This window comes from Ranitomeya variabilis, chromosome 2, assembly GCF_051348905.1.
Source record: "Ranitomeya variabilis isolate aRanVar5 chromosome 2, aRanVar5.hap1, whole genome shotgun sequence".
In the NCBI taxonomy this organism is placed as follows: Eukaryota; Metazoa; Chordata; class Amphibia; order Anura; family Dendrobatidae; genus Ranitomeya; species Ranitomeya variabilis.
The window spans coordinates 621853712-621878777 of record NC_135233.1 but is presented as its reverse complement, the minus strand read 5'-3'; the positions used below and the strand labels follow the sequence as shown (position 1 = coordinate 621878777).

General features: G+C 53.7%; 1 protein-coding gene across 1 annotated transcript in view; it reads left to right on the top strand.

Moving 5' to 3' along the window:
* Window positions 1–16943, top strand: part of USP10 (ubiquitin specific peptidase 10) — a 32556-nt gene extending 15613 nt beyond the window's left edge. Inside the window, exons 3-14 of the mRNA XM_077288877.1 lie at window positions 1953–2013; window positions 3740–4717; window positions 6946–7037; window positions 7334–7443; window positions 7593–7648; window positions 9789–9895; window positions 10007–10106; window positions 10525–10708; window positions 11167–11332; window positions 13087–13231; window positions 14897–14959; window positions 15529–16943. Of these exons, the coding sequence (XP_077144992.1) occupies window positions 1953–2013; window positions 3740–4717; window positions 6946–7037; window positions 7334–7443; window positions 7593–7648; window positions 9789–9895; window positions 10007–10106; window positions 10525–10708; window positions 11167–11332; window positions 13087–13231; window positions 14897–14959; window positions 15529–15716 (2250 nt within the window). The 3' untranslated portion in view covers window positions 15717–16943. The remainder of the gene's footprint in view (window positions 1–1952; window positions 2014–3739; window positions 4718–6945; window positions 7038–7333; window positions 7444–7592; window positions 7649–9788; window positions 9896–10006; window positions 10107–10524; window positions 10709–11166; window positions 11333–13086; window positions 13232–14896; window positions 14960–15528) is intronic.
* The last annotated feature ends 8123 nt before the right edge of the window (window positions 16944–25066 follow it).

Here is a 25066-nt window from a genome sequence, read left to right as displayed (position 1 = left end):
GAGCTATGGGGCAACGGTGCAGAGCACTATATGGCAGAGCTATGGGGCAACGGTGCAGAGCACTATATGGCAGAGCTATGGGGCAACGGTGCAGAGCACTATATGGCAGAGCTATGGGGCAACGGTGCAGAGCACTATATGGCAGAGCTATGGGGCAACGGTGCAGAGCACTATATGGCAGAGCTATGGGGCAACGGTGCAGAGCACTATATGGCACAGCTATGGGGCAACGGTGCAGAGCATTATATATATATATGGCACAGCTATGGGGCAACGGTGCAGAGCATTATATATATATATGGCACAGCTATGGGGCAACGGTGCAGAGCATTGTATATATGGCACAGCTTTATGTGGAGCATCTATGGGGCCATAATGAACGGTGCAGAGCATTATATGTGGCACAGCTTTATGTGGAGCATCTATGTGGCCATAATGAATGGTATGGAGTATCTATTTCTAATTTTGAAATTCACCGGTACCTGCTGCATTTTCCACCCTAGGCTTATACTCGAGTCAATAAGTTTTCCCAGTTTTTTGTGGCAAAATTAGGGGGGTCGGCTTATACTCGGGTCGGCTTATACTCGAGTATATACGGTATGTAGTGTTTGGGTTTTTTACATTTACAATGGTAACCAGGGTAAATATCTTATCTGGTTACTAAGCGCGGCCCTGCGCTTAGTAACCCGATGTTTACCCTGGTTACCAGTGAAGACATCGCTGGATCGGTGTCACACACACCAATCCAGCGATGTCAGCGGGTGATCCAGCGACGAAATAAGGTGCTGGCCTTCTAGCTCCGACCAACGATGTCACAGCAGGATCCTGATCCTGCTGCGTGTCAAACACAATGATATCGCTATCCAGGACGCTGCAACGTCACGGATCGCTATCGTTATCGTTGTTAAGTTGTTCAGTGTGAAGGTACCTTTAGTGTTGGCCAGTGTGTGTGTCCTGGTGTTGCTGTGGCCGGTATGTGTGTCCTGGTGTTGTGGTGGCCTGTATGAGTGTCCTCGTGTTGTTGTGGTGGCCGGTATGAGGGTTGTGGTGGTGGTGGCCAGTGTCAGTGTCCTGGTGTTGTGGTGGCCGGTATGAGGGTCCTCGTGTTGTTGTGGTGGCCGGTATGAGTGTTGTGGTGGTGGTGGCGGCCAGTGTGAGTGTCCTGGTGTTGTTGTGGTGGCCGGTATGAGTGTCCTCGTGTGGTGGTGGTGGCCAGTGTGAGTGTCCTGGTGTTGTTGTGGTGGCCGGTATGAGTGTCCTGGTGTTGTTGTGGTGGCCGGTATGAGTGTCCTGGTGGTGTTGTGGTGGCCGGTATGAGTGTCCTGGTGTTGTTGTGGTGGCCGGTATGAGTGTCCTGGTGTTGTTGTGGTGGCCGGTATGAGTGTCCTGGCGGTGTTGTGGTGGCCGGTATGAGTGTCCTGGCGGTGTTGTGGTGGCCGGTATGAGTGTCCTGGCGGTATTGTGGTGGCCGGTATGAGTGTCCTGGTGTTGTCGTGGTGTTTGCCGATGTCATCGTGGTGGTGGGTGTTGTGTTGGTGTCATCACAAACTATGGGGTGAAGAAGCTTCGACCTCGGGCCTCAGTGACCACAGAAGAAATCTACAGCACCAGGGGCAGTTCCTGTATAGACCTGTGGGACATGGTGATGCTGAGATCTTGCCCCACAGAAGCAGCGGCGTATACGACATCCGTCCGTGTGTGGGTGTGGGACGTTTTCTGAGGTCGAGTCTCTGCTTCCCACTGTGGATACTCGTGGATACTCGTGGATTCTCCACACCGGGGTGTAGCCTTTTGCTCGGTGGCTTGTGTGCTGGCAGTGACTGATCTTGTGCAGATTTCTGGGTTATCCTGAGCCGTGTCCAGACACAGCGCAGCTCGCCCGCTGATTCTGAGAGGTTTTTCTTGTGAGTTTTTTTTTTTTTTTTTCCCACGTTTTCGTTTTCTCTCCGCAGTTGCCCCCTTTCAATGAGCCGGTGTTCTGTGGCCCGCGGTCTTCATGTGATCTCCAGGATGGTAAGTACCTGTGATATCGTGTGTAGGTGCGTGGACTGGGTCTGACCCCGTAACCTTGCGCCGCTCAGTGTCTGCAGGTAAGGGGATGGGTGCGGGGGTCACGTTGTACGCAGTCAGTGTCTGCAGGTAAGGAGATGGGTGGTGCGGGGGTCACGTTGTACGCAGCCAGTGTCTGCAGGTAAGGGGATGGGTGCGGGGGTTGCGTTGTACGCGGTCAGTGTCTGCAGGTAAGGGGATGGGTGCAGGGGTCACGTTGTACGCGGTCAGTGTCTGCAGGTAAGGGGATGGGGGTCACGTACGCAGTCAGTGTCTGCAGGTAAGGGGATGGGTGCGGGGGTCGTGAGGTACGCTGTCAGTGTCTGCAGGTAAGGGGATGGTTGCGAGGGTCGAGTTGTACGCAGTCAGTGTCTGCAGGTAAGGGGATGGGTGCCGGGGTCACGTACGCAGTCAGTGTCTACAGGTAAGTGGATGGGTGTGGGGGTCACGTACGCAGTGTCTGCAGGGAAGGGGATGGGTGCGGGGGTCACGTTGTACGCAGTCAGTGTCTGCAGGTAAGGAGATGGGTGGTGCAGGGGTCGTGAGGTACGCTGTCAGTGTCTGCAGGTAAGGGGATGGGTGCGGGGGTTGCGTTGTACGCGGTCAGTGTCTGCAGGTAAGGGGATGGGTGCAGGGGTCACGTTGTACGCGGTCAGTGTCTGCAGGTAAGGGGATGGGTGTGGGGGTCACGTACGCAGTCAGTGTCTGCAGGTAAGGGGATGGGTGCAGGGGTCGTGAGGTACGCTGTCAGTGTCTGCAGGTAAGGGGATGGCTGCGAGGGTCGCGTTGTACGCAGTCAGTGTCTGCAGGTAAGGGGATGGGTGCCGGGGTCACGTTGTACGCAGTCAGTGTCTACAGGTAAGGAGATGGGTGCGGGGGTCGCGCTGTACGCAGTCAGTGTCTGCAGGTAAGGGGATGGGTGCTGGGGTCACGTTGTACGCTGTAAGTGTCTGCAGGTAATGGGATGGGTGCGGGGGTCGCGCTGTACGCAGTCAGTGTCTGCAGGTAATGGGATGGGTGTGGGGGTCACGTTGTACGCAGTGTCTGCAGGTAAGGGGATGGGTGTGGGGGTCACGTACGCAGTCAGTGTCTACAGGTAAGGGGATGGGTGCGAGGGTCATGTTGTACGCCGTGTCTGCAGGTAAGGGGATGGGTGCGAGGGTCACGTTGTACGCAGTGTCTACAGGTAAGGGGATGGGTGCGGGGGTCTCGCTGTACGCAGTCAGTGTCTGCAGGTAAGGGGATGGGTGCGAGGGTCACGTTGTACGCAGTCAGTGTCTGCAGGTAAGTGGATGGGTGTGGGGGTCACGTACGCAGTGTCTGCAGGGAAGGGGATGGGTGCGGGGGTCACGTTGTACGCAGTCAGTGTCTGCAGGTAAGGGGATGGGTGCGAGGGTCACGTACGCAGTCAGTGTCTGCAGGTGAGGGGATGGGTGCAGGGGTCGCGTCGTATGCGGTCAGTGTCTGCAGGTGAGGGGATGGGTGCAGGGGTCGCGTTGTACGCCATGTCTGCAGGTAAGGGGATGAGTGCAGGGGTCACGTTGTACGCCGTGTCTGCCGGTAAGGGATGGGTGCGGGGGTCACGTTGTACACCGTGTCTGCCGGTAAGGGGATGGGTGCGGGCCTGTGACGTTGACGGCTCCATCGCAGATTCTCGCAGCTCCTGATGCTTTTTTTTTCCTCCTGTAAGATGATGACTTCCAGAGAATCGAGTTTGGGGTGAGTGAAGTGATCGACGTGGATGCCGCTCTGCTCGGGAACTCGGATTACAGTATTTCCAGCACCTTAAACCCGCAGGCTCCGGAGTTCATCCTGTCCTGCAGCCCAACCCTGAAGAACCCCGAAGACCTCCTCCTCGCAAACAACTGCGACGCCGTTGACGGTCAATACGCTGACGCTGCTCTCCCTGACAGCAGTGGCAATGCAGACAGCGACGGTACATCCGCGCAGAGAGAGCGGAAAAAGAAGAAAAAAAGGCCCCCGGGATATTACAGTTACTTGGAAGGTGTTGGTGATGTCCCTGTGGAGACCCTTGTGAACGGGCACGCCACCTCCGCAGGACTCTGCAGTATCGGCACAGACGAGCCCGAGCTTGGAGATGACACTCGGGCATCGTCGGCCTCCCCGAGGACTTGTTACAGCCCGGAGCCCACCGTGGACTTCAGCATAGAGGCCGTCAGTGACGACAGCTCCTCTGCACCCAATGCACTAGATGATGACAGGACTGCTGGGCAGCCTGAGGACGGCACGGCCTCAGACACCGGGCGCGAGAGCCCGTTAAGGACAGCTGAGGAGCAGCCGCCGGCTGACTCTGATACTACTGAAACAATGCTGGGGGTAGCCAATGGACAGACACTCGAAGCCACCGAGGACGCTGCGGCCCCCAATGGGCTGGATTTACCTCCCGAGGCCGAGCAAGTGAAGCCAGAGGACACGTCCTTGTCTCCGGCCGTGACCCAGGCGTCTTCCTTGGCCCCCGGGAATCCCCCAGCGAAGTCCTGGGCCAGTCTCTTTCACAATTCCAAGCCCTCCCCGACCCCACTGGTGGCTTATGTTGAAACTAAGCCTGCCGCCCCCTGTGCTGCCCCTCCGGCCCTCGAAAAACAGGCTGACTTTAAGGAGGGCCCCGTTCCTGTTTCAGAGGACCCAGTAGCCATAAAGATTGCAGGTATGTTGTGTTCATCCGCAGAGTCTGCCGCCGGTATGAGGCCGCATTATAGTACTGCTCTCACATAAAGTGTAATCTATGAGTAAAATGATCTACACTCTGGTACTGATTTAAAACAGCCAATTTTATTGAAACACAATATTAAAAAAGAGTAAAATAGTAATACTACATGTCAACAACGGGTGTAAATTCATAGGAGGGACCATCAGCCTAAGGATAATGCTTTCAGTTGATATAGGCGATATATAGAATAAATAGATAAATAATGGTGCCAAAATGCTATAGGAAGTTCCAGTAATATTGCCACCCTTAATAGGGGAAGCTTGCGTGCAACATCACGGTCCTGAACCCAGACTTCCTAAACAGCATGCAATCCATATAATGTCTAATATTTGGGGTATGTTACCTTACCTAGTAAGCCTAATGCAGAAATCCTCGGCGTCCCTCTGCCCCGACACGTGTTTCGCTTATCGCTTCTTCTGGAGGCGTGTCAGGGCCCTAGGTAAGGTAACATACCCCAAATATTAGACATTATATGGATTATTTATCTATTTATTCTATATATCGCCTATATCAACTGAAAGCATTATCCTTAGGCTGATGGTCCCTCCTATGAATTTACACCGTTGTTGACATGTAGTATTACTATTTTACTCTTTTTTAATATTGTGTTTCAATAAAATTGGCTGTTTTAAATCAGTACCAGAGTGTAGATCATTTTACTCATAGATTACACTTTATGTGAGAGTTCTAGTGTGGTGGTACATTACACCCTCCATGGGGAGGGAATTGTAATTGTTTATATTGAGCAAATTTGTGTGAATATAATTATAGTACTGCTACAGCGTAGGCCGTGGTTACCACAAGGGGGCGCCACAGACGGTGTCCGCAGTGCAGGCTGTGTGTATGAGGCCGCATTATAGTCCTGCTACAGCGTAGGCTGTGGTTACCACAAGGGGGCGCCACAGACGGTGTCCGCAGTGCGCGCTGTGTGTGTGTATGAGGCCGCATTATAGTCCTGCTACAGCATAGGCCGTGGCTACCACAAGGGGGCGCCACAGACGGTGTCCGCAGTGCAGGCTGTGTGTATGAGGCCACATTATAGTCCTGCTATAGCGTAGGCTGTGGTTACCACAAGGGGGCGCCACAGATGGTGTCCGCAGTGCAGGCTGTGTGTGTGTGTATGAGGCCGCATTATAGTCCTGCTACAGCGTAGGCCGTGGCTACAACAAGGGGGCGCCACAGACGGTGTCCGCAGTGCAGGCTGTGTATGAGGCCACATTATAGTCCTGCTACAGCGTAGGCCGTGGTTACCACAAGGGGGCGCCACAGACGGTGTCTGCAGTGCAGGCTGTGTGTGTGTATACCGTACATCGTGGCTCTGTCCAAGCCATAGTGAATGCTGTGGATTTCGGGGACAGTGGGTTCTCGTCGGTCGCCAAGTGGTGGCCAGTCCAAAATTCTACAGGAACCAGAAAGTAAACTGTAGGCACACGAGAGCAAAGCGTGATCACCAATAAGGGGCGCCGCAGTGAAACATGACTCGTGCGGACCCTCGTGCTATTTATCCCTCCTAGTATTATGGAGCGTCCGCTCACCCCGTGTGACTCCTAATTGAGACCACCTTGGTGTAACGGATGGGGGTCGCCGGCTCTGGGCTGAGGCGCTGCTCCTGTGCGGAGGTCAGACGCCGCCGTCATGCAGGTTCCGCACAGAGGCAGTGCGGGCAGATGATCCGCCATTACCTGGGACGACTTATTTCTCCACCAGGTGGCGCTCCGAGCTTGTGGTACGAAGGCAGAGCAGCCCTTAAAGGGGATGTCGGGCGTGTAGGATGCGCTCCCTGCTGAGGACTCTCCCCGAGCCCCCATCCAGCAAGGGGGTCCGCATCGCTTGCTGTTTTGCCGTAGCTATGACGTTCTATGTCTGCATGCATCACTTCTAAGAGCAGCGCTGGAAAGTGAAGACCGGTGCAGACCCCCGGGGTCATCGTCACTGAAGGGCCCGTGTATTTTAATATCTTTAATTTTTTTTTTAAAATGTGACATCTTGTTCCCTTTCTCTAATGTTCAGGGGGCAATGGGGAACGCGGCTGATGGGGTGGATGATGGGGGTTCAGATGGAAGCACTGCATGCTGGGGCAGCCTCCGATCCCCCCATGTACCACGGTGGTCTGCCATCTGTGAGATGTGCCCTCTGTACTGATGCTGATTTCCTCCTCTCTGCAGAGATCCTGGACGGGGTCAAGCTCATCCATAAACCCGTGTCGTTACAGCCGCGAGGACTCCTCAACAAAGGAAACTGGTGCTACATCAACGCTGTATCCTTCACCGCACGCTGTGCCCGCCGCCATTATAGGTCCCCACAATCCTGACCCTGTTATTACAACGCCTCCAGGTTCCCTGCACTGAATGTTGGGGGTCTGCGCAGCGGGGGGCTCCAGCCAACTGCAGCTTTCTCATAGTTTGTGAATTTGAAGCAGCGTGTCAGACCTCTGCTCATGGTAGCAGTCACCGCCGAGGGTTTGTTACTGTGGCATCCAGCGTAGACAATCATTAAGGTCTTCTCGGCCCATGAGCTATTTGTGTATTATTTATTCCTTGACCCGCCCCGCAGACCCTCCAAGCTCTGGTGGCCTGTCCGCCCATGTACCATCTGATGAAGTGCATTCCCATGTACAGCAAACTGCAGCGAGCGTGCACATCAACACCCATGATCGACAGCTTGTAAGTAGCCGTGTATGGTGGAACGTTCCAGAATGTGTGGGGGCTGATGTCGGCCCCTGCGGGGGGCTGCTCATGGCCTCTCTGGGCTTCGGTGCAGCTCCGACTGTCGCCGGTTCTGGTTTCTCAGGTTTTGCTTTTTCTTCTTTCAGCGTTCACCTGATGAATGAATTCACAAACATGCCAGTCATTGCTAAGGCAAAGCAAGGTAAGGGCGTAAATCAGCCGTGGGGGTCCGGAGGGGTCTCCACAGGATGCCATCCACATGTCCAGACCCCACTGACCACCAGTGTCACCCCATCTGTGAAGTAATAGACTGACCACCAGTGTGACCCCCAATCTGTGGAGTGACGGACTGACCACCAGTGTGACCCCATCTGTGGAGTGACAGACTGACCACCATTGTGACCCCCTGTCTGTGGAGTGACGGACTGACCACTAGTGTGACCCCCCCTGTCTGTGGAGTGACAGACTGACCACCAGTGTGACCCCCAGTCTGTGGAGTGACGGACTGACCACCAGTGTGACCCCCAGTCTGTGGAGTGACGGACTGACCACCAGTGTGACCCTCTGTCTGTGGAGTGACGGACTGACCACCAGTGTGACCCCCTGTCTGTGGAGTGACGGACTGACCACCAGTGTGACCCCCAGTCTGTGGAGTGACGGACTGACCACCAGTGTGACCCCCAGTCTGTGGAGTGATTGACTGACCACCAGTGTGACCCTTAGTCTGTGGAGTGACGGACTGACCACCAGTGTGACCCCCTGTCTGTGGAGTGACGGACTGACCACCAGTGTGACCCCCTGTCTGTGGAGTGACGGACTGACCACCAGTGTGACCCCCTGTCTGTGGAGTGACGGACTGACCACCAGTGTGACCCCCAGTCTGTGGAGTGACGGACTGACCACCAGTGTGACCCCCTGTCTGTGGAGTGACGGACTGACCACTAGTGTGACCCCCCTGTCTGTGGAGTGACAGACTGACCACCAGTGTGACCCCCAGTCTGTGGAGTGACGGACTGACCACCAGTGTGACCCCCAGTCTGTGGAGTGACGGACTGACCACCAGTGTGACCCTCTGTCTGTGGAGTGACGGACTGACCACCAGTGTGACCCCCTGTCTGTGGAGTGACGGACTGACCACCAGTGTGACCCCCAGTCTGTGGAGTGACGGACTGACCACCAGTGTGACCCCCAGTCTGTGGAGTGATTGACTGACCACCAGTGTGACCCTTAGTCTGTGGAGTGACGGACTGACCACCAGTGTGACCCCCTGTCTGTGGAGTGACGGACTGACCACCAGTGTGACCCCCTGTCTGTGGAGTGACGGACTGACCACCAGTGTGACCCCCTGTCTGTGGAGTGACGGACTGACCACCAGTGTGACCCCCAGTCTGTGGAGTGACGGACTGACCACCAGTGTGACCCCCAGTCTGTGGAGTGATTGACTGACCACCAGTGTGACCCTTAGTCTGTGGAGTGACGGACTGACCACCAGTGTGACCCCCTGTCTGTGTAGTGATGGACTGACCACCAGTGTGACCCCCAGTCTGTGGAGTGACGGACTGACCACCAGTGTGACCCCCTGTCTGTGTAGTGATGGACTGACCACCAGTGTGACCCCCAGTCTGTGGAGTGACGGACTGACCACCAGTGTGACCCCCAGTCTGTGGAGTGATTGACTGACCACCAGTGTGACCCTTAGTCTGTGGAGTGACGGACTGACCACCAGTGTGACCCCCAGTCTGTGGAGTGATTGACTGACCACCAGTGTGACCCTTAGTCTGTGGAGTGACGGACTGACCACCAGTGTGACCCCCTGTCTGTGTAGTGATGGACTGACCACCAGTGTGACCCCCAGTCTGTGGAGTGACGGACTGACCACCAGTGTGACCCCCAGTCTGTGGAGTGACGGACTGACCACCAGTGTGACCCCCAGTCTGTGGAGTGACTGACGGACTAACCACCAGTGTGACCCCCAGTCTGTGGAATGATGGACTGACCACCAGTGTGACCCCCTGTCTGTGGAGTGACGGACTGACCACCAGTGTGAGCCCCTGTCTGTGGAGTGACAGACTGATCACCAGTGTGACCCCCTGTCTGTGGAGTGACAGACTGATCACCAGTGTGACCCCGTCTGTGGAGTGACAGACTGATCACCAGTGTGACCCCGTCTGTGGAGTGACAGACTGATCACCAGTGTGAGCCCCTGTCTGTGGAGTGACAGACTGATCACCAGTGTGACCCCGTCTGTGGAGTGACTGGGGGTACTCGGACCTCTCGGGATATGACCATTAGTCGGGGGCAGTATTTGGGCGTTTGATTCTGATGTTCTTAACTTTCGGCAGTGGCGGCCGGTGAGAAGGTTGTTCGTGACATTCGGCCCGGAGCAGCGTTCGAGCCCACCTACATCTACCGGCTGCTGACCCTCTCCAAGTCCAGTTTGTCTGAGAAGGTATAAAGAGGCTTTGGGGGGCCGGGACCTGATATGTGGGGCTGTCTGGAGTCCGGGCCCAATATAGGGACTGTGAATCAGCCGTGTAACCCGTGTATTGTGTCCCCGCAGGGGCGGCAGGAGGACGCGGAGGAGTACCTGGGCTTCGTGCTGAACGGACTCCATGAAGAAATGTTATCTCTGAAGAAGCTGCTGTCCCCGCACAACGACAGTACGTCCCCCGCTGTTTGCCCCGCGCTATCTGCCCGCAGCCTTGGCATTGTTCATCATCCGTCTCCTTGTAATTCCTGATTAGAGAATCGCCGTGCGCTGCTCGTTATCGGTGCCGCGGGCTGTAGGCGCAGCAGCTTCGTCACAGTGTGTCAGTGTAGTTCGTACTTCTAGGTCGGGTTCGCTGTCTGTACTAGGTCAGGCCACAGGTCTCCTGACCAGAACTAGACAATTCTGTGCCCCCGGGCCTGGTCTGACCCGATTCTGTGCCCCCGGGCCAGGTCTGACCCAGCTCTGTGCTCCCAGATTCGGGCACCGATTGTATTTATTGGAGGAGATTGTGTGCAGACATCACAACTCCCAGCATGCCCGGACAGCTGCCGATTGTCAGGCCGCGCTAACAATATTTTGTTTTATAGAAATCTTAAATGGACCAGAACTTCAGCCTGTGACTGACGAAGACGAAACAAACCAGCCAGGAGACCCCGGGGAAGGCAGCGACGAGGAGTGGGAGCAGGTGGGACCCAGAAACAAGTCCTCGGTCACCCGGCAGGCGGACTTCATCCAGACACCCATTACCGAGATCTTCGGAGGACACATGAGGTGCGAGTCCATTATCAGTGCCAGGCAACAGACAGCAGCAGATCTAGCGCAGCGCCGCCCTTCTCCCCAGGTCACTGATGTAGGCGGCGGATGTCTCTGCCCCTCCGGTCGCTCTTCTGGACGAGCCGCGGATCTCGCTGTAGTTTCTGCAAAGTCTGCGGTCCTCGCACATCTGTCGTCTGCGGAGGATGGGCGCGGTGCGAGGATGTATTGTAACACACTTCCTCACCACAAGTGTTTGCTGTCTGTGCCATGTGGTTGGTGTGGACACCCTGTTCCCCATCGTAGGAACGCGCCGCACTGTGATGGGTTTTGGGGAGACAGATTGTGACTCTGGGAAGAAGTTCTCATGGCTGATTGAGCCAAGACCCCGCGTACAGGATGGTGTCTGCCTCCATTGCCCCGTGTAGTGTGTGGCGCGCAGTGTCATCTGCTCAGATCGCTGCTTTCTTTTGCAGATCTGTCGTATATCAGCACAGCTCCAAAGAGTCAGCGACCCTGCAGCCGTTCTTCACCCTCCAGCTGGACATTCAGTCTGAGAAGATCCGCACCGTCCAAGACGCCCTGGAGAGTCTCGTGGCCAGAGAGTCCGTCCAGGGTTACACCACCAAAACCAAGCAAGAGGTGCGTCCCGGCTGGCGTCGGCACGACCACAGTTATTGCATGGTCACCACGGATCAGGCTATGGGGCAAATCTGCAGGTGGAAGGTGCACTGCTCCCGGAGAGAGCTGTCTGCTGTCAGTCACACAGACGTGTCGGCACTGCCACAGTCACCGCTCAGTGCAGTCTGGTGCTGAAGCATAAAGATGGATTCAGCGAGATTTGCACCACCAGCCACGTGTTAGTGAAGGCAGACGGCATGACCAGGGGCCAGAGGTTATATACCGAGGGCTGAAGGTTATATACAGAGGATCGGGGGCCGGAGGTTATATACCGAGGGCCGGAGGTTATATACAGAGGATTGGGGGCCGGACGTTATAGACCGGGGATCGAGGCCAGACGTTATAGACCGGGGATCGTGGCCGGACGTTATAGACCGGGGATCGAGGCCGGACAGCATACCCCGGGGGCGAGAGGCCAGTCAGCATACCCCGGGGGTGAGAGGCTGGATAGTATACGCCATGGGGTAGTGGGACTGGTGATATAACCGTGGTTAAGACAGATGTTCCAGTATCCTCTCCATACAGATTTTGTAACGTCTCCTGATTCTCCAGTCACATCCAGAGCTGCAGCCTCTTCCATAGCTTTGTAGATAATTTTTCAGCTAGGAGAATGGTGATTTAATCTCAGCAGGTGACGGGATGAGCGGCGGTTGTGTGCTGCTCCGTGTGACCTGGGCAGTGATGGGGTTAATCGGCGTCCCGGGTATTCAGGTCAGTGCTGGAGTGGGTGCAGCGCCCGTGTGATTGTAGCTGGAGGGTTTGGTGGGTAACCCATCATTTCTGGTTTTCACAGGGCGACCACTGCTCAATTAAGGGTTTGGGAGGGCCGGCGGATCAGTTTATGTCCCGGTGGCTTCGTCTGAGTTTTTATTTTGATGTCTGGGCCGGAAATAAAATTCCTGCACAATAATTAGCCCGAGGCAGAGCGCAGCCGCGCAGAGACGTCACTGACTACGGGGGGGCTGCTCACAGATGCAGACGGGTGTACAATAAACTGTCCTGGGGGGATTATTACCACAGGGGTCCGATGTTCACCAGCGCATAATTCAGTATTGGCTGGAATAGATATACACACTCCACGGGGTGGCCGAGGACTCTACACCCATAGTAGTGACCCTGTGCAAACATCCAATGCTTCTGAATATACAGCAGCGACCCACCACATGCCGGATTATCAGACATCGCAGATTATCGGATGCACTGCAGCTCCTCAGCTCCTTTTCCTGTTCTCTGCTTGCTGTCAGTGAATATTGTAGCAGTCACAGACTGGGGCCCATCTGACATGGTGCTTGTCACAGCGCAGGGTCTGGTACAATGTAGCACAGGCCACACCACAGCCACTACTACCCCCTGTGGGAGAGATCATGGCGATGTTCCTGTGCGCAGGAGTCCCGGTGTTGCAATCTGCAGCCGCCGGCTCCGCTGATTAGTGAGATTTGGCGCCCGTCCCTGCACATTCCTGGTGTCTGCGGCGGCGCTCTCCTGGATCAGCAGAGCCTCGGATCAGCAGAGCGCAGGTCGCTGCACACCCGCAGGAGACACTGAATGTTTAACCACTTCATCACCGGCCTGAGGATGTCTGGTCACATGCTGATAGAAGCCAGGTGACGCCCTTATCCCGGCGGGGCCCGCACTCGCGGAGATCAGGGCAGGACTCTGCCACCATTGTGCCCCGATCTCCTGGTCCTGGCTGACCGCTGCTCCTCTTCTTCCAGGTGGAGGTCAGCCGCAGAGTGACGTTGGAGGAGCTGCCGCCCGTCCTCGTGCTGCATCTTAAAAGATTTGTGTTTGAAAAGACCGGCGGCTGCCAGAAGCTGGTGAAGAACATAGAGTACCCGGTGGACCTGGAAATCAGCAAAGGTGAGACGTGGTGGCGGCACAGGACCCCAACATCTAGGGGTGCTATCAGGCACCTTGGGGTCTGGCTACACCACAGACGTGTCCTGGGGTCCTGCATCCTGGGGTCCTGGGTTTCTGCATCCTGGGGTCCTGCACCCCATGTCCCTCCCGGACTTGTCCTTGGGGGACTGCTGGTATATAGAATTAAGAATAATGAAGGCAATGAAATCCGGCCCAGTGAAGGTAGCTGCTGCGGCGAGTTCCTAATGTGACGCCTGTGTGTACGGCATGAGACCTGAGGACACTGATTGGCTGCAGAAATTGTGCGTGCCACCATTGACATTATAACCCCATGCACCTCCGCTAAGAATGCGCTATTGGGTATTGTAATGCATCTTGACAGGTGTGTGGAGTCCTTAACGTTATGGCTGCTGTGCACTTCAAAGGGCGGACTGGAGGAGGGAGTGAGGCTGGCCAGATGTGGAGGGAGAAAGCAAGGCCGGCCGGATGTGGAGGGAGCGAGCGAGTGAGGCCGGCCGGATGTGGAGGGAGCGAGGCAGGCTGGATGTGGAGGGAGTGTGCGAGGCTGGCCAGATGTGGTGCGAGGCCGGCTGGATGTGGAGGGAGTGAGCGAGGCCGGCCGGATGTGGAGGGAGCGAGCGAGGCCGGCCGGATGTGGAGGGAGCGAGCGAGGCCAGCCGGATGTGGAGGGAGCGAGCGAGGCCGGCCGGATGTGGAGGGAGCGAGCGAGGCCGGCCGGATGTGGAGGGAGCGAGGCAGGCCGGCCGGATGTGGAGCGAGCGAGGCCGGCCGGATGTGGAGGGAGCGAGCGAGGCAGGCCGGCCGGATGTGGAGGGAGCGAGCGAGGCAGGCCGGCCGGATGTGGAGGGAGCGAGCGAGGCAGGCCGGCCGGATGGATGTGGAGGGAGGGAGCGAGCGAGGCAGGCCGGCCGGATGTGGAGGGAGGGAGCGAGCGAGGCAGGCCGGCCGGATGTGGAGGGAGCGAGCGAGGCAGGCCGGCCGGATGTGGAGGGAGGGAGCGAGCGAGCGAGGCAGGCCGGCCGGATGTGGAGGGAGGGAGCGAGCGAGGCAGGCCGGCCGGATGTGGAGGGAGCGAGCGAGGCAGGCCGGCCGGATGTGGAGGGAGGGAGCGAGGCAGGCCGGCCGGATGTGGAGGGAGCGAGCGAGGCAGGCCGGCCGGATGTGGAGGGAGCGAGCGAGGCAGGCCGGCCGGATGTGGAGGGAGCGAGCGAGGCAGGCCGGCCGGATGTGGAGGGAGCGAGCGAGGCAGGCCGGCCGGATGTGGAGGGAGCGAGCGAGGCCGGCCGGATGTGGAGGGAGGGAGCGAGCGAGGCAGGCCGGCCGGATGTGGAGGGAGCGAGCGAGGCAGGCCGGCCGGATGTGGAGGGAGGGAGCGAGCGAGGCAGGCCGGCCGGATGTGGAGGGAGGGAGCGAGCGAGGCAGGCCGGCCGGATGTGGAGGGAGGGAGCGAGCGAGGCAGGCCGGCCGGATGTGGAGGGAGGGAGCGAGCGAGGCAGGCCGGCCGGATGTGGAGCGAGCGAGCCAGATGTCAAACTCCTGCGGATGCTAGAAACGGTTGGATAGGAGACAGTGGATCTGTTCTGTTCTCATCGGATGTGGGTGAATGCGCCCCTAACCCTCCTGTCTTTTTTTTTCCCTCTGCAGATTTGTTTTCTCCTGGTGTGAGAAGTAAGATTAAGGGCCAAAAAACCTATAGGCTCTTTGCAGGTGAGTGCTTCTCATCCAGCTGCCGGACCTGCCCTTGGCTCTCTTGGCATGGGGCTGCCTGCTCTCTTGGCATGGGGCTGCCTGCTCTCTGACACGCAGGGCCAGGACGCAGAGAATCCAGAGACTGCTTTGTATGAAGACTTTCTGCGGCTGTCTAATATTTCATGTCTAGAGATGATCACAAACATTTGCAGGACCCTGGTCCAGCGGAGCGGTCAATTATGTAGTCCATGCCTCCGGGACGCAGGCGCTGCGAGCCTCCCCAGCGGTCCCCTCTAGGATCGGTGAAGTCCTGCGGCATGCCCGGTTCATAGGACTCTGGTCCAGAGGCCACGGACTACATCACCGCCCCGCTACTCCTGGGTCCTGTGAATCTTTGTGATCATCTCTGTGTCTCAGTTCTGCTCCTTTGTAAGATCTCTGCTTGCTGCCAGTGTAAGAAAACAGCTTATTACCCTGCGGTTACTGATTCCCAGCAAGCAGAGATCCGGCCACCATGCAGACATCGACTACCTCTGATCCCTTGTCCGTGCCAACTGACCATTGTGTTCTCATCTTCTCTCCGGCAGTGGTCTATCACCATGGTAACAGCGCCACGGGTGGGCACTACACTACAGACGTCTTCCAGATCGGTCTCAATGGCTGGTTACGTATCGACGACCAGACTGTGAAAGTGATCAGTCAGTATCAGGTGGTGAAGCAGACGGTGGAGCGCACGGCCTACCTCCTGTACTACCGCCGTGTTGACCTGCTGTGACCGCGCCGCCTGCGTGCGACCGGCGCAAGATTCCTGCGTCATAGGACACAAATCAACAGTTTTCACCTCCTTTTACTCTATTTTTTTTTTTTCTTTTCTTGAGTGCCCCCCTTTGTTTTGCTCCCCCCATTGTTCCTCCACTTTTTCTTTTCTTCCCAGTACATTTTATAGATTAGATTAAGAGGAAATGTTTAAAAACTATTTCACTTTGCTTTGGGGACCCCCCAGACCGCTATGGCTGGGGGATCCGGAGTAGCCGGGATGTGCTGCTCCCCTTTTTCGGGATGCAGCGACCACATGACCTGCAAAGGTGAAAGTCGCAGCGCCTGAGCCGATGCTGTAATCCGCCTAGTGAGATGTCGATTACCGATGGCCTTGTGCGGCTCTGGGCGCCCCCGTCTGGAGGCGACAGGAATCACGAGATTAAAGCCCCTCCGAGCCGCAGTTCACCCCTTACCCTGAAAACGCCCGAAGCCGCGGCGTTGGGGTTGATGTTGGGACCGAGGCAGAAGCTGATGGGGGAAGGGGGATGGTTCTTGCTACACAGAGATAGATTTTTATTATTTTTTTAGTGTCTCGGATAGAAGCGGCTGAGTCGCCTCTTGGCACCCACGCGCTTCGCCAAAGACTCAACGCACCAGCATTAACCCACACGTGAAAACGGCCCGGCCGGCAAGGCGTCACCCTCCACTCCTCGCAAAGAAACCCGTCGCCGCTCTCCCCTGATCATCGAATCTAGAGATCACAACCAGACCGCACATTTCTCTAGAATATTTCTTGCATAAATCAGAGGGGGGAATAATAATAATAAAAATAATTAAAATAATTAAAAAAAAGTTAAAAATAGCAAAAATATTAAAAAAGAAATGCAGAAGGCTTTTATTCAGAGTTTCTTCAGTAACCTGAAGTATTAGGGCGTTTTAACCCCTTCCCTGCTGGAGAAGTGCAGCGAGCGCCCTCCTCTCTGGCGGATGGAAGGTTTTAAAACTGGTCGGGGGGTATAGACGTGAATAAGTGACCCCCCGAGTGTGCGGAGTGCCTGAACAAGTGGCCGGAATAATGATGCTGATCTGTGCATGGTGGAGGGGAGAGACGCTGGCGATGCGCGGCACGGAGCAGTCTGCGGCACGTTCTCTCCTCTGCCGTGCGGTTACTCATTGTACACACTTTAGTGATATCTTGGAGTACAAAGTCTTCGCCATCAATAAAATCACCATGTTGGTTTAACCTCTTGCGTCCTGGACTGGTTTCATTGTATCCACTGGAGCTGCATGGCCGGACACGTCCACGGTTGTGTCTCCAGCGTGGTCACGAGACGCCAGATCTGGAGATTTCACGGAAAAATACTAATTTTCTGACACTTTACTGCTGAACTTGCTTTTTTTCCGATTCTGACCACAGAACGGTGCTGCCAAATATAAAGCTAATACCACTTACTGTAAGACGGGCAGAGGCGACGGGCAGAGGCTGCACCCTGGCACCAACGCCGCGGTAATCACCAAACCATCACTAGTGTCCAGACCAGATCCTGTGCTAGGAAATGAGCAAACTAGAGATCAGTCGTGCCATCACTAAGCACCACCGCTCATCTACACGCCAGATATCAGCGGTGACATCACTGAGAATGCATCCTATCCATCACTAGAGATCAGCGGTGACATCACTGAGAATGCCTCCTATCCATCACCAGAGATCAGCGGTGACATCACTGAGTGCCTCCTATCCATCACCAGAGATCAGCGGTGACATCACTGAGAATGCCTCCTATCCATCACTAGAGATCAGCGGTTACATCACTGAGAGTGCCTCCTATTGATCACTGCAGGACGTACTTTTAGCCACAGAAGAGAGACAGAGCTTAATGTGATCATTCTCTAAGTGTTTGATATTTACAGCAAGTGACGAGTTAACAAGCAGGTCTGAAAAATATTTAGAATTGAGTGTCCTCAGTGGTTGATACCTTTTTAAAAGGTTTGAACCACTGAGGACTCTCAATTCTAAATATTTTTCTATCTACTGGCTAACACGGTACCAAGATATATATCTTTCCTGTATCAAGCAGATCTGAGGATTCATAGAAAATACAGGTTTTTGCAAGGGTAAATGTAGTGTAGTGATTAGTCTATATGTCAGTTTAGCTCATAGTGCTTACAGCAAATGATGGATTAACCAGTTGGCCTTGTGGAGCCGTAGGTGATAGATGTGGAATCACAAAGTCTGGGCAGATGTGAGAAGAAGCTGGATATTGAGTCCTTACAAACTGTTGCCACTGACAGGCTTGTGTTCATCTTGGCTTAAGAGGTCTAGGGAGGTTTCCCTGGGACCCTTGTAAATCCTGACGTGGAGAACAACAAAGGGCAGTGGCCATAGGGTAAGGGAGCAGAGCTGAGACAGGTACATAGTACCCCTCTTCTATGGTCCCAGAAAATAGGCAGTAGAAGAAAGAATGCTTAGCATGAAATGTTTTAAGCAAATAGTGAACCCTCGCACCTCAGGAATATCCAGTAAAGGCCATTAAAGTGTTTCGGAACAAGGTTCAGGTGTCCTAGAAAGAGGCTGTCATGGACTCTGTTGAGGGATTGAACTGGGAGCAAGAATCTACAAATTCTTTAATGTCTTATCTCAATTTTGGCCACCAGTAGAAATAATCATGTTCAGCAGTCTATTTCCCAGGTGACTGGAGAGAACGGTCCCAAGATGAGAATCTTCGGCAAACTATTTTTTAGTCAAAATTATGACCTCTAAGTAAGGGTATGTTCAAGTGCATCTTCAGAGGCATCATATGGGCCAAAGCAACCGGAGAGTGAGTCAATCCTTCATTTTTTTGCTTCGGAACATTCGATGGTAAGTCAAGCCATGAGGACAAAAGAGACCATCAAGTTTGGCAGAGATTCAAGGCTGATAAGATATTCCAGATTATTGTTTGGAAAAGGTAAGTGCAGCATAGTGGATTAGTTTCTCAATGCCAGTTCGTAATGCTTACAGCAAACGATGGGGTAACTAGAAGATCCTGTAGGTGCTAGATGGAAAATCGCAGAAGTCTGAGCAGATAGTAGCAAGAGAAGCAGCTGGAGTACAAATAAACGGCACCAGAACACAGTACTGTCTTACCACTCAGACATAAAGAAGATGATACCCTGAGATAAGTGGAGCATGGCGACTGAAAGTGGAGCTTGTCCCTCCCCAGACAGGTGGGTAACACGGAATAGTAAGTCATTGTCACCTGAGCAATAAGAATGGGTATTGCCTGGTTTCGTCGTGGAGGGCATCCGTGGTCCCTTGAATAACTTTTTCCTTTTATTAAACAAAGTTGTGATATTCCTCTATTCTCTGCGCATGTGTGAGCTGGAACACATGCGCTGTGGTCAGGACATGTGACCATCTGCCCATTCCCTGCTCTCCTTGGGTCTTGCTCGTTAGCTGGATCACTGTATTAGGCCGGTCACATGTCTGTAGGGGTTGCACATGTGGGGGCCCGGTGTCTTTTATTGCACTAGGGCTGTTTGCTTTCTTTTTTCCCTTCATGTTTTCAGCTCCATTTTTGCCTTTAATTAGTGGCACCTTTTTCCTTCAAATTTGCTGATGTTTCTTCTGAAATGTTGTAATTCTGTAATTTTCCTTCTGTCTGGATCCCGAGGACATTCCTCTAATTAATAACACTCTTTGTGGCTCGGGTTCGGCGCAGGGTTGTGTAACGCTGTGACGTTGCGCTTCTGGTGAACGGTGCTCGCCATTTATCACTTCGCTCCCTCTGATCTCAACCTCCGTTTTTTGGATGAGTTGAGTGTTTTCAATCTCTTGGCCGCAGCTCGCTGTTATCTGCATCTGATTAAAGTGACCGAGAAGTCGCCACTAGTGATGAGCGAGCGTACTCGTTGCTCGGGGTTTTCCCGAGCACGCTCGGGTGGTCTCCCGAGTATTTGCTAGTGTTCGGAGATTAAGTTTTCATCGCCTCAGCTGAATGATTTACAACTATTAGCCAGGCTGAGTACATGTGGGGTTTGCCTGGTTGCTAGGGAATCCACATGTAATCAAGCTGTCTAAGGCTGCTTTCACACTAGCGTCGGTACGGGGCAGTCGCCCTGCGTCGGCCCGACTTGTAGCGCTGCGTCGGCCCGACGTACCGACGCATACTGTGCAAATAATGCCCGACGTGGGCAGCGGAAGCAGTCTTCCGACGCTTCCGCTGGCCCATTGTAGAGTCCGGGGAGGAGGGGGCGGCCTAGACGCAAAAAAAAACGTTACATGTAACGTTTTTCTGTTGCGGCGATGCGCCAAAATACGATGCAACCGTTGCACGACGGTTGCGATGTGTGGCGATACGTCGCAATGCGTCGGTAATGTAAGTCTATGGGGAAAAAACATCCTGCAGACAACTTTGCAGGATGCGTTTTTTTCTCCTAAACGACGCACTGCGACGTCCGCTGAAAAACCCTAGTGTGAAAGTAGCCTAAGAGATGTAAATCATTCAGCTGCAGTGATGAAAACTTAATCTCTGAACACTAACAAATGCTCGGAGGTCACCCTAGTGTTCTCGGGAAAACCCGAGCAACGAGTACACTCGCTCATCACTAGTTGCCACAGATGATACTGCCCGGAGTAAGGGCCCCATACACATGAGACTGATGACGGCCAAAACCACCGATATTCATGATATCGCCGACTGTGCATGGTGGGAGATGAGGATCTGGAGGAGACATCCATGGCAGTGGCTTATGATCAGTGGGGTCCTCTCCTGTAGAGTGTGAGCTCTTACGGTCAGTGGAGTCCTCTCTCTCCTGTAGAGTGTAAGCTCTTATGATCAGTGGGGTCCTCTCTCCTGTAGAGTGTAAGCTCTTATGATCAGTGGGGTCCTCTCTCCTGTAGAGTGTAAGCTCTTACGGTCAGTGGAGTCCTCCCTCTCCTGTAGAGTGTAAGCTCTTATGATCAGTGGGGTCCTTCTCTCTCCTGTAGAATGTAAGCTCTTATGGTCAGTGGGGTCCTCTCTCCTGTAGAGTGTAAGCTCATGGTCAGTGGGGTCCTCTCTCTCCTGTAGAGTGTAAGCTCTTATGGTCAGTGGGGTCCTCTCTCCTGTAGAGTGTAAGCTCTTATGGTCAGTGGGGTCCTCTCTCCTGTAGAGTGTAAGCTCTTATGGTCAGTGGGGTCCTCTCTCTCCTGTAGAGTGTAAGCTCTTATGGTCAGTGGGGTCCTTCTGTAGAATGTAAGCTCTTATTGTCAGTGGGGTCCTCTCTCCTGTAGAGTGTAAGCTCTTATGATCAGTGGGGTCCTCTCTCCTGTAGAGTGTAAGCTCTTATGATCAGTGGGGTCCTCTCTCCTGTAGAGTGTAAGCTCTTACGGTCAGTGGAGTCCTCTCCTGTAGAGTGTAAGCTCTTATGATCAGTGGGGTCCTTCTCTCTCCTGTAGAGTGTAAGCTCTTATGGTCAGTGGGGTCCTCTCTCTCTCCTGTAGAGTGTAAGCTCTTATGGTCAGTGGGGTCCTCTCTCTCTCCTGTAGAGTGTAAGCTCTTATGGTCAGTGGGGTCCTCTCTCTCCTGTAGAGTGTAAGCTCTTATGGTCAGTGGGGTCCTCTCCTGTAGAGTATAAGCTCTTATGATCAGCGGGGTCCTCTCTCCTGTAGAGTGCAAGCTCTTATAGTCAGTGGGGTTCTACTCCCACGAATGATTACCACAGATACAGGGGACGTGGACATTAGCTGAGCATCGTCACCCTTTTGAATCTCTGACCTATTGTTCTGCCGTTTCTGGTACACCGCTCTGAGTAAGACTGATGTGTGGTCTCGGATTATCCGCTTGGACTCTTTCATCCTACAATGTGCAGAACTATGATGTGCTGTTGGGGAAAGAAGGGACCGCAGCTCCAGATGGGAGAGATCAGCACACGTCCCCTTACAGACAAGGAGACCCCAGGAGCCATCATCACCCGTCTATGTGACAGATAGACCTGTGGCCCCGTACCACAAATGTCTGCTGTGTAACTGGTTATTTTAAGTGCTGCAATATGTGGCAGAAGCAGCTACTTCGTGCGGCGCCGTGGCGTCATCAGGCGGGCACTGGAGGAGGACTGGTCCCATTGTGTCTGCCATACTGGGGTTAATTCATTAGGTTAAGCCTTGGGCACGGCCTAAAGGGAGATGTACACACTAAGGCATAGGACGCAGTTCACAACTGCTCGTCAGGTTCTGGAGTAATATAGCAGCTCCAGTCTGATGAAGTGACGCCAATGTCCGAGGGTCCACGGAATTTCATCCCCCCGATGCCATCAGTTGAAATTACAAGAATGGATGCAGAGCGAAGTGGAAGGATGCAGAGCGAAGCGGAAGGACGCAGAGCTATGCGGAAGGATGCGAAGAGGAAGGATGAAGAGCGATGTGGAAGGATGCGAAGCGGAAGGACGCAGAGCGATGCTGAAGGATGCAGAGCGAAGTGGAAGGACACAAAGCGATGCGGAAGGATGCGAAGTGGAAGGACGCAGAGCGATGCTGAAGGATGCAGAGCAAAGCGGAAGGACGCAGAGCGATGCGAAGCAGAAGGATGGAAAGCGATGTGGAAGGACGCAGAGTGATCCAGCGCGAGTTTGTTGCCCAGCAGGAGTGGATGCTGCCGCTCTGCGTCTGTTCTCGTCCTTTCTAGAGAACATATATAAGGGGCAGATATCCCCGCAGAGCCGCTGACAGTGTCTTCGGCAGGGGGCGCTCTGCTGAGTTTGCTCAGAGTTCTGATAAATGGGATTCTTCTCTAATTTATGTAAAAACGACGCCAATGTCTGAGGGTCCACGGCATCGGGGGGATGAAATTCCATCAGATGAAATTACAAGAATGGATGCAGAGCGAAGCGGAAGGACGCAGAGCAAAGCGGAAGGATGGAGAGCGTTTCGGAAGGATGCAGAGCGAAGCGGAAGGATGCGGAAGGATGGAGAGCGATGTGGAATGACGCAGAGCGATGCTGAAGGATGCAAAGCGGAAGGACGCAGAGCGATGCTGAAGGATGCAAAGCGGACGGATGCAGAGCGATGCTGAAGGATGCAGAGCGATGCTGAAGGATGCAGAGCGATGCTGAAGGATGCAGATCGATGCAGAAGGATGCAGAGCGACGTAGATCTATGCAGAGTGATCCAGCGCGGCTTTGTTGTCTAGCAGGAGTGGATACTGCCGCTCTGCGTCTGTTCTCGGCCTTTCTGGATAACGTATATAAGGGGCACATATCCCCGCAGAGCCGCTGACATTGTGTCTTCGGCAGGGGGTGCTTTGCTGAGTTTGCTCAGAGTTCTCCTTGTGATAAATGGGATTCTTCTCTAATTCATGTAAAAACGACTCCAATGTCCGAGGGTCCACTGCATCGGGGGGATGAAATTCCATCAGATGAAATTACAAGAATGGATGCAGAGTGATGTGGAAGGATGCAGGGCGAAGCGGAAAGATGCATAGCGATGCTGAAGCATGGAAAGCGGAAGGATGCAAAGCGGAAGGATGCAGAGCGATGCTGAAGGATGCAAAGCGGAAGGACTCAGAGCGATGCTGAAGGATGCAAAGCGGAAGGACGCGGAAGGATGCAGAGCGATGCTGAAGGATGCAGAGCGATGCTGAAGGATGCAGAGCGATGCTGAAGGATGCAGATCGATGCAGAAGGATGCAGAGCGACGTAGATCTATGCAGAGTGATCCAGCGCGGCTTTGTTGTCTAGCAGGAGTGGATGCTGCCGCTCTGCGTCTGTTCTCGGCCTTTCTGGATAACGTATATAAGGGGCACATATCCCCGCAGAGCCGCTGACATTGTGTCTTCGGCAGGGGGTGCTTTGCTGAGTTTGCTCAGAGTTCTCCTTGTGATAAATGGGATTCTTCTCTAATTCATGTAAAAACGACTCCAATGTCCGAGGGTCCACTGCATCGGGGGGATGAAATTCCATCAGATGAAATTACAAGAATGGATGCAGAGTGATGTGGAAGGATGCAGGGCGAAGCGGAAAGATGCATAGCGATGCTGAAGCATGGAAAGCGGAAGGATGCAGAGCGATGCTGAAGGATGCAAAGCGGAAGGATGCAGAGCGATGCTGAAGGATGCAAAGCGGAAGGACTCAGAGCGATGCTGAAGGACACAGCGAAGTGGAAGGATGCAGAGCGTCGCAGATCGGTGCAGAAGAATGCAGAGCGACGTAGAACATTGGATATTTGTTCAGGTTCTTTTTCGTTGCTAGTTATCTCAGTTTCCGAGTTGTCCATTCGTATTGTCCATTTTTGCACTTAGTACATCATTGTCTTGTATCTTGGATCTTTCTATTTATTCATTTTTTACATATGTGCACCTTGCCTTGGAATTTGTGTATTTAATATTATATACTGTCTTGCACAGGTTTCTCCTTAAGGCCACGGACCTCAAAGCCAAGGAACAGGATCTTGGCTAGGCTAGGCCGTGTTAATCAACTATTCGGCAGTGGTGGGTCTAATACTAATGATTCTAGTGGTCAGGGTACGGTTGATTTTAATTCAACCATTAAAAATCTTTTACACAAACGGACACGTTTATGTTGGAATAAAGCATTCCTTCAGAATTATATTACAAAATATTTAATTCCTAGGGGGTTACGGGTGAGAGTAATACCCTCATTTCCAATTGAAGATGATGAGTTCATAAGAAACTGGGAGGATTTCTGTAATAATGCTTCCCAAAAATTCATGGAATTGCTGATTAATCTGAATACCAAAAATATTGCCAGTCTTGATCAGCAACTTGAGAATACATATACCCAGGCCAAAACCCAATTGACAATGGAGAACTTCCAATCCATTAATGTATCCATGGAAAAGGAAGTGGATGTTTGGGTGAAGGATATACAGGATAACCATGCCAGTAAACTATCAAGAGATCTGAGGGACCTTCAGATGAATAGGATCTATCGATGGAAAAGACCTCCCATACCTGATCCCACCTGCATTCGGACTACATCAATTTCTTCGGCTCCGTCCATCAGCGAATATTCAGACGCTTCAACATCGTCTTCTGTGTCTTATAAAGAGACGTCCAAATGCAAACGGAACTTAAGGTACCGTTACACTAAACGACTTACCAACGATTACGACCAGCGATACGACCTGGCCGTGATCGTTGGTAAGTCGTTGTGTGGTCGCTGGGGAGCTGTCACACAGACAGCTCTCTCCAGCGACCAACGATCAGGGGAACGACTTCGGCATCGTTGAAACTGTCTTCAACGATGCCGAAGTCCCCCTGCAGCACCCGGGTAACCAGGGTAAACATCGGGTTACTAAGTGCAGGGCCGCGCTTAGTAACCCGATATTTATCCTGGTTACCATTGTAAAAAAAAAAAAAAAAAACCACTACATACTCACATTCTGATGTC